The 9,841-nt window shown below is 33.6% G+C and overlaps 1 protein-coding gene across 1 annotated transcript; it reads left to right on the top strand.

Moving 5' to 3' along the window:
- Positions 1-1,689: 1,689 nt before the first annotated feature.
- LOC107027145 (DDT domain-containing protein DDR4) lies at positions 1,690-9,388 on the top strand. Its single transcript, XM_015228321.2, has 11 exons — positions 1,690-1,890; positions 2,875-2,985; positions 6,158-6,244; positions 6,328-6,365; positions 6,468-6,549; positions 6,736-6,842; positions 6,918-7,071; positions 7,178-7,270; positions 7,409-7,520; positions 7,882-7,924; positions 8,685-9,388. The coding sequence occupies exons 1-11, from the start codon at positions 1,786-1,788 to the stop codon at positions 9,097-9,099; spliced, it is 1,347 nt and encodes a 448-aa protein (XP_015083807.1). The 5' UTR covers positions 1,690-1,785; the 3' UTR covers positions 9,100-9,388.
- The last annotated feature ends 453 nt before the right edge of the window (positions 9,389-9,841 follow it).

A 9,841-nucleotide genomic window follows, 5' to 3' on the forward strand; every position in this document is an offset into this window, starting at 1 on the left:
CCACTACCCCCACCCCCACCCCAAAAATAATAATTTTAATTTTAAAAAAGTATTTTTAATTTCATAAATTATTTTTTACTTTGATAAAAATAAAAAATGTCTCGCAAAAATATTTTTTATTCATAAATCAAACAATAAAAATAATTTCCGAAAAATATTTTTTACTACAACCAAACATGAATACATGTTAACTGTACAGGAATTATACATTAACTATAACATGAAATATACATTAACTATTCAATTTCGGTTAACTCAAAATCACCTTTAAACAATCTCATTTTTTACATATGAAATTTTCTTAATGTCTTGTGTGTTTTAATATATCATTCACTCAAAATAATTCACATTTTGCGGTATACCAAATTTTAAAAAATAAGAGAAAAGAAAAAAAAAGGGAATAAGCAAACGCATTACACATAGGACAAAAAGAAAGAAGAAGAGGAGGAGGAACACAAATGGCTAAAACAAGAACAAGAACCCAAATGGGATAAAGAAGAAAGAGTTCTTTTTGTAAATTTAACAAAATGGGCTAAAAATATGATAAAGTAAAATTTATATTATGTAAATAATTTTACATTGTAATTATGTTGATTTCCTTGATCACTTTTATTTGTTAGTATACGCTTTTTGAAAGTTAATTTGATTAATTTTTAAAGTTTAATTAGATTACGTTAATATAATATTTTTTTTTTAAAAAAATTACATATTCAAAAAATATACAAAAAGTATTATAAATTGTAATTTTATTGCATATCAATATAATCAAATTATACATCGTAAAATATTGATCAAAGTTCTTATAATTTGACGCTAAAAAAGAAAATCATGACAATTAATTGAAAACAAAAGGAGTTAATTTTTATAATTACTTCTACCGTATAATTTCAAACTATATACTCCCTTCGTTCTATTTTATGTGGCAACATTTGATCAGACACGAAATTTAAGAAATGATGAAAACTTTGAAATGTTTACCAAATTGTTCTTCAAAAAAGTAAACTCATTTTTCTCTCTCCTCATAAATGTATTAGAGTACTATCATTAAAGTTAAGTGGGATCAACAAGAGTAAAAAATGAATGGTACCTTTAAATAATTACCATATAAGGAAACGTGATATTTTTTTTGAATTAACCAAAAAAAAACGATGCCACATAAAATGAAAAGGAAGGAGTAATTACTATGCTAATAATTATATTAAATGGGGTGCATTTTTAATGAGCCTTTGAGAAACTATAATAAGGAGATGAATATTATTTAATATTTCCTCCGTTTAAAAAAGAATGACCTTATTTCCTTTTTAACCTGTTTTAAAAAGAATGACCCATTTTCTTTTTTGGCAACACTTTAACTTTAACTTTCCATGTGATATGTTTAAGACCACAAAATTTAAGGATATTTTGATACATTTAACATAACTTTAATTTATAACCACAAGATTAAATTTTTTTTTCTTTTTATAAACTCTATTACAAATCAAGCTAGATTATTTTTTTTAAAACGAAAGGAGTAACAAAATACTTTTGATAAAAATTCAAATTTAGAAAGTTCCACCAAATGAGCTTTTTAGTAGGAACGCGCCGGTTCAGCACCTGTGTCCGAAATTGGACCCGAACAAGGATCCGGCCCGTTTGTAAATTACTTACCCTAAGGTAAGGCAATTAGGCGGGAAAGTTAAATCCCTTAAAGAAAATTTTTCACACTGCAATACCATTTTTCTCTCAAAATCCGATTTTTTCTCATCAACATAGCGGTTTCCGACGAAAGAGATATACGTCGGAGACATGGAAATGGTAGACACAGCGCCGGAGCCGACGTCGGCGATAGAACTCGAACGTCGTAAGCTTCGTGAACGGTGGGAGTTGGCCTCCGTTCTAAATTTTCTCACCGTAAGATTTTAGCGTTTCGCAAAATGTTCAACCTTTTCTTCAGAAATCGCATGTCCTGTGTACACTTTTTTTGCTTGCTTGTATACATATAACATATCTTTTAGAGAATATCTCAAAAATTCTACAAGTTATCTATCAACGGTCTGAGATACGCTAAGATATCTAACTACGGATCGTACATTCGTTCTTCATGCTTGTTTATGTACGTGTTTGAGGGTTTTATGAAATCTGAATATGATTTTGTGGTTAATACATTTGAGTTTCTGGTTGGTATGTGCTTCCAAATGTGTGTGTATGTACTGATTCATACGCATCATACCAATATGGTTCTGACAATTGTGATGGATTGTAGCATTGGTTATATTAGCTTTGTGCCTGCTAGAATGAGTAGTGTTATGGTTTTTGTTCTTTTTTGTTGTGCATATTATTGGGTTTAATGCAATATTTATTGTATACTTATGGATTAAAAAACAACAACATATCTAGTGTAATCCTACACAAGGGGTTTACAGACATTAATGTGTATGTAGACCTTATCCCCACTTTGGGAGTTTGAATGATTTTTTCCAGCAGACCCTCGGCTAAAAAAGAACAGTTAAGAAATTATTGTATCTTATAGATAAAAATTGAAGTAGGTATTTGATGGTTTTGCCTGGCAACTAGCAATAACAAAATTATTTTATTAAATGTAAGATTACAAATGTACTTTGGAGGTTTTGCCCTGTAGCTTACAATCAAGAAAGTATTTTAATAAATGTAAGATTACGATGACTATGAAATGTTGACCGGAAAGTGGACCTAGTTTTCCATTGAGTGGAAACTTGAATAGATGTACTTGAAATATGTTTAAATGGGTTACGCAAGCTTGCCTTTTCTTTCTGATACTTGTTCATGTACTCTAACGGGCATTCTGCTATTTGTACATCATATAAATGTGTTGGATGTAGTTTGAAGGTACTTGAAATTCTTTTAAAATGTTTATAGGTTTTTGAGCCAGTGCTTGAAATCAAATTGAAAATTTCAGCTGAGGAGATAGAAACAGCCCTCATTGAGTCAAATGATAATCTTGCGCAGCTGCATATAGTGCTTCTGAAGGTTTGGCTTCCACTTTACTGTTATATTTGTTACTCTTTGTGTGTATACAACTATGTGTTTGCGTTGTGATTTCCAACATCTTTTTGATCTAGCAGTAGCCTTAAGTTCTCTAATACTACTGCAAAGTGACTTAGAAGAGAGAATGCACTTACAGGATATCAACCATCTTTTCTTACACTGATTTCACCCAGCAGATCTAGTTACTTGTCCTCAGTATTTTGATTATCCAGCCAAAACCAAATATCGTAATTGATGAGCAGCCGCCACAGAAAGAAAATAAACAAGGTTACTTCCCATATCTGGTTCACCATTCCGGCAGGCATTTGGTGGACTATTTCAAGGGAAAGGAACCATAGAAGTTTTTAAAGCAAAAATGGAAATGTGATTAGACTTTATCAGAAGTTGTTACTTTGTCATCCTCTTGCTGCATGATGGCTTTTGTACCTGATGTAGACACTATTCTTGATTGCGTCAGCTTTGTTGTTCTTGTGAGGTAAATCCTATGACGTAAATACACCACCTTTACCTTCTTAATGCACACAGCAATAAAAGTTTATCCTTTATCCAAAAATCATTGAGTGCTTGATAGAGACCTTAACACTAAGAATAAAGAGTTTGCTTGGATTGACTTTTGACTTATAAGCCAAAAGTCATAAGTTAGTTACTTATGGTTTTGGACTTATTTCTATGACTTGCTGAAAACTAAGTGCTTATAAGCACTTTTTAAATTTATCCAAACACTCCAAAAGGGCTTAAAATTATTTTGGCTTAAAAGCACTTAAATTAAGTCAATCCACTGGCTCAGAGTCTTTCTTTCATCACCAAATGAAACTGTTTAAGGTGAGGATCCAAGATTGATGGGTACAGAATCAGGTGGTACTTTTTTATTGATCACAAATCGCTTGTTATCACGTTGTATTCTTTTGCAAGATCAGCTTTTAGATGGAAAAAATCAAATGATGAAGGGGGAAATGGAATGTCGGATTTAATCGCCCTGTAAAAAAACCTAAGACAAAGAGAACTAGAAAGCTACGAATCCAACTGGTATAGTACTGAATAGTTATAGAATTTAAAGTTGTCCCTGCACGCTAAAAGAAAGTATTGGTGCTGGAACTGAAGGTTCAGCTATAGTTCATTAACTTGGATGGTGCTATACTCTTTCTTTTTGTTCAGATTTTTGCCATGTTGACTAATTATCATTCTTAGTTAAGTTCGTTGCTTTCTGTAAATTTTAGCTTCAATTAACAACCAAAAAACCTGTTCAATTTTTTAAATGTTACTTATGCTAAAGTTTTATAGCCATGAAATCCTGGGATGTATCAGACTGAGTTATGATGGTGATTATATTTGAGGGATCTTTATGCTATTTGTGTTTGCATACATTTGTGTATTTTCTTCTTCATGCATACTTTTAAGATCTATTTGACAGTTTCTGTTATAAATATAATATCGGACAAAACAATGTAGCAATCATCCTGTTCCAGGAGATACGATAAAGATAAAAATTGGTTTCCTTGATTTGTCGTTGTCGCCTTTGGGCCAACTTGATATTTTTCTTGTAATGGGATTGAAAAGAGTAGCAAAAAATGGTGCAAATAATCTTGTTCCTTGAGATATTGCAAATGCAAACATGCATTTTCTCTCTTCACCGGATGGGGTTGTATAAAATGTCATGCATGTGTGGTGCAAATATTTGATTACTAGGCTGACAATTTTCTTCTTACATGCAAAGTGAGCTCTGTATTTTTGAGGCTAAGATACATGGAAGTAATATTTTGTACTCCAAGATGTTAATTTGATTTATGCGATCAACACTGCTTGATTCCAGTGTTGTCATAGGTGCCCTTTAAGCACACTTAATCCCTGAAGAGAGATGCAAAACATGTTGAGCTCTTCTAGTCGCTTAGTGGGTCCTTCACTATTGTTATTAAAACTCTAAGGGACTTTGTTGTTATCAAGACTCTTCAAGGCTTACATTCCTCTCTGATGAGCATAATCCTGAAGAGGCAACACTTTGATATTTAACTTTATTATAATTTTTCAAACTTTCTTTGCCTATATATTTGTCATTTATGCTTGTAATTATTAGTCTTGGACTACACACATATTTGTATTTTTTTCTCAATTTGTACATTTGTTCATTAAAACCCACATTTTTTTTGTGCTTTGTACTTGAAGAAACCAATGTACCTTAGAGCATTTTTTGCTCTTTTTGCCTTTGATAACAGTACCTGATTCTTACAGACACTGTCTTTGCTGACTCAGTATGACATGTATCAATAACATGACCTGAGAATATCATATGGCAGCTTAGATCATCAAAAAAGGCAGTTTGCTATTGATACTGCCTATTTCATGACTTTGCATAGTCTGCTGGCATAAAATTTTCGTAGACAATGGACTGACACATGAAAGATAATTGATAAATGGGTGCTCTTAGTGGTGATAGTCGACATCATTTTTGCATTCTCAGAGGATAAGATCACTTAGTGAAATTACACATATGCTGATCGGCAGTGAAAACTGGCTAGTAATATTTTCATTTTGTGGGAAATAAGTTCTATCTTTGTCAAAAAATAAAAGAAGATAAATAATAACCAGAGCCTTTGGAAAGAAATAGCACAAGCAAATTTTTTTGAACTTCCTTAAAAGGGAATGTATACTAATAACTTGTATGAAATTTACAAGCTGTCTTAAGAAGGTGAGCAGTGCATTTAGTGTGAGTAACCATACAAGAAGCTCTTGGCTAATTTTTCTGTCAAAAATATTTGTCATACTTCTGTTTTTGTCCCAAATTGTTGTCCACTTTCCTTGAACTGAACTATATATGAATAACAGAGAAATTTTACTGGGCCCAATTTTATACCTTCAACTTTATCCTCTGTTATGCTCTTTTCCAATGCAAAAGTCAAACAACGACTCCACATTTTTCTCACTAATGCTACATTTGTGACAAGTTAAAAATGGAGTAGAAAAATGGCTTGGAGGGGAGTACTCGAAAGTTTTATGTCCAAACTTATTTTCATGTCTCAATTTTTTCTTTGAAAATTCCCGTTCTACTTTCAAGTTCAAAAAAAAATTGCATTCCTTTCCTGTTGTAAGATGCACTGTGATTTTGTAAACTTGCTAATTCTTTTTTTTACTTTCTTCTACTAACATGGTTATTTCTCAGGGGATACCTCCTGTGAATAAACTACTGAAGGATTCTGATGGATGGGTGATAGCACTTAGCAAGAAACTTGAAATGTGGTGGCCATGGGTAGGTGATTCTAGTTGTGACTGATATGTGCTTTGATTCAAGAGTGAAGATTTCATTCCACTCCTTTTGGCATTTCATTGCAGGTTGCAGAAGGGAATTTCCCTTTGACTGCGAAAAAAGGGTACCAAATTTCTGTCTCCCTCCCTCCCAAAGAAATGAAACTACTCTGATAAGTTTACTTTGATGAAAGATATCTCTTCAACTTCTGTTTTTCGTTTTTCAGAGAGGAAATGTCCACATACAAGGCACTCAACCCGACAACTCGCCTGCTTGTCCTTAAAGCACTCTGTGAAATACGAGCTGATGTATTGCATTTGTGTTTCCCATTCCTTCTTGATTTACTGTGATTTTCTCTAGTCCTCACTCTTCTGCATCAACTACAGCAATAACAATCAAAAGTTGGATGAAACAATACATGCTGTTGATCTCTCTTAACATATTAATAAATGCTGCTTTTAGTGCTGTTCACAAACATTGTTTTATCTTTTCAGCAAAGTGACACCATATCTTACATTAATGATGAAACGAAAAATAGAACCGATTCTACTGCTTTCCGCAAAGAGAAGCTTGGGGGCAATGGAAATGAAGTTTCATACTGGTAAGTTCTGAATGCATACCATTAGTCATTAAGTATATGCAAGTATGGTTTTGACAGCTCAGGATTTCATGACAGGTATGACGGGAATGAAACTCTTGGTCATAGATTATACAAGGAAGTTTATCAAGTTGAGTCCATGTCAAAAGTAAAGGACAAGAAAAGGATATCAGCGATAACTTCTCAGTGGGAGACGCTTGCAACCACTTTTGAAGAATTCCAGAATTTTGTGGTAAGGCCACAGTTCTCTTTAATTTAACTGTATTTAGTGGTTAGGCCACAGTTCTTTCTAATGTAACTGTTCAATAGTCTTCACATTCTTTTGCTCTCAATGATAGGAGAAGTTCTCATCAAGTCAAGTTAAATGGGAAGCTGATGTGGGCAAGGCTGTTGAAGCTCATGCTATTCCTGCTCTTCAGAAACTTCAGAGGGTTAGTAGTATCATTCAGACTGTTTATATGAGTTGTCTTATTTCTTTTGGTTCTATTAGCTGAGGATTCTGAGATAATTTATGCATATTCTGCTTTCGTCATAAGTTCTTGATGCATATAGATGTTTTCCTTTTACAGAAGAAAGATAAGGCACAGAAGCGACAACAAAGAGAACAAAGGCTAGAAAGCTTAAGAAGCCTTGCCGTTCATCGTTCTAGCCGGATTCGTAGGCCAGTCAATTACACATGTGGTATATATGAATTTGTTTGGTTAATCAATGTTTTCTGATTCTGATCATTGTGAGTTGTGGCATTTGCGATTTCAGGTATCTTTGAGAAAGAAATAAAATTCCCTAGAATTGTAAATGTCTGTTTCCAGTTTAAAGCATGATTTTAATAAATGGGGCTGCCTTAGTATGAGTTTGATATGATATAAACTTCGAATAATGTTGGAGGATATCAGTGAGAATTCTATATGAGCATGGCACATAAGGAGGGCATGGAGACCTTCAGAAATATTTGCAGCATAATCAGATAGTATATAGTTTCTGAATGATTTTCTTTTTATGTTCCAAACGTTGGATGCTTACACAAGTGTAAATTCATCTGCAGACGATTTTGACAGAGCAATCAAGGAGGCTATATCAGTAACAAAGTAAGTCTTGCTAGTATGTCGTTGTCATGTCTGAGTTACTTCATATGGGTAAAGAATTTCTCTGCATGTCACTCAATCAACTGGGTCGTCCAACATAAAGGAAAATTTTACAATAATAGTTGGCTAGCTTTTAAATGCTGTCAAACTGAGTTTCTGGTGAATGATTGGACCATTTGAGGTAGCCTGATGACTAGGTTGGGAACTCCCAAAAGTTACTGGGATTCGTTGCTGAATCTGCAAGCCCATCACACTTGCAATGTGAATCTAATCACTTTGCCTTACACCACATGATGCTCTGTCATTTGTGGAACTTATTTGACACTAATTATGACTTTATCATCAATCATTTATTATTGTCCATTGCATCCAATGAAATGAGTGACGTAGATTGCCTAAAATTGAATGAACCCATACTGGAACTTATCCAGACCTACTGAACTGTTTGACCCCCCTTAACTACATGTATCTTAATCCACCTGGTACATAAAGTCTTGTCAACAACAAAAAGAAAGTTGTGAGCATAAACTATCAACTCAAGCATATGTAAAATACTGTGCAACCACCTACAGTTGCAGTAATGGCAGTTTCCATTTTTTCTTCTCTTTTTTTTTTTTTTTAAAAATCCTTGCAATTGTTTTCATGTCAAAGCTTGTTGTGACTTTAAAATCATTTCATATCCAAGCTCTCTTCCATTTGTGGCACAATGAATTTTGTCCATTACTGATAACCTTGGTTTATGGGCAAATAATTTCTGGTTTAGCAAAAGGAAGGCAACTGAAGACTCAACAAGTGAAACTAGACTGAATGAGCATGGCCCTAGGAATGAAACCAATTTGCTGGACTCCTCTCCTGCATCTAACTCAATAAGCAGTGATGCAGCAGACAGTGAATCTGAGAGTGACAGACCTCAAGAAAGCAATGAAGCTGTCGATGATACCAGTGATGAGGTTGATGAAGCTGATCTTGATGAAGATGGTACTGTCTCAATGAAGGGAAATGGTCAGTTATACCATAGGCCAAGCAGTTGTCGTTACAGTAAGAGACTTGCTGGAGTGACTGGCTATGCTGTTCCAGAAAGCACTCATATTGGTGCAAAATATAGGTTGAGGCAGAGACCTAGCATTAATACAGCTGCTAAGTCTGTTGTCATTCTTGATTCTGAAGATGAAAATTGATCAAGATAACAGGAGGGCCTGCCGTGAGAACTGATCTCTGTTTTGGTGCAGTTTCATCCAAGCCAAATGAATATAGGTTGGCAAAAGCAAATTAGTTGCTACCACCTTAATCATAATTTTGTCCCTGTAGTAATAGCTAGCAACATGACTTCAGAAGATTGTCTGTAAACTTGTGTAAGGCAGTAAGTTCACTTAATGCTTCATTAGTTTTTTGTGCTATTATGCATTCATTATGTTCTCTGCTTGACAGCACTTGTTGAATCTCAAGAAAAATGTAAGATTACCTTGAGGTATTAAGAGTCCATTTGGATCGATTTTAAAAAAAGTAATTTCAAGTTAAAAATTTTAAAGTCAAAACTTATATGTTTTTAAAGAACAATATAAAGTAGGTTAAGATTTTCTTTTTCTTTAACCTTAGTGTTGTTGCAAATATAAATGCATTCTTGTAAAAGAGAAAGGTATCTAGTTAAAACAAATTGCACGGCACTTGCTAAGTTTCAATTAAAATCTAGGGTAAATAATAATTTATAACCACGTCTACAAATTAGCTAAAATCAATTGAAGTGAATACTTCTTGTATCAATTCAGATTCACATATTGTGCTTAACAAAACCTTGTTTGCACAATTCAAATGTGATTGGACATTACTATTGAAAAAAACTCAATATGCCCTCTCAATAGTACTGATAAGCTCGTTGAAAGTTTTAGGTGCTTTTTCATGTTGTAACTCGTAAGGATTGAA

The sequence above is a fragment of the Solanum pennellii genome, chromosome 8 (genome assembly GCF_001406875.1).
Source record: "Solanum pennellii chromosome 8, SPENNV200".
NCBI lineage: Eukaryota > Viridiplantae > Streptophyta > Magnoliopsida > Solanales > Solanaceae > Solanum > Solanum pennellii.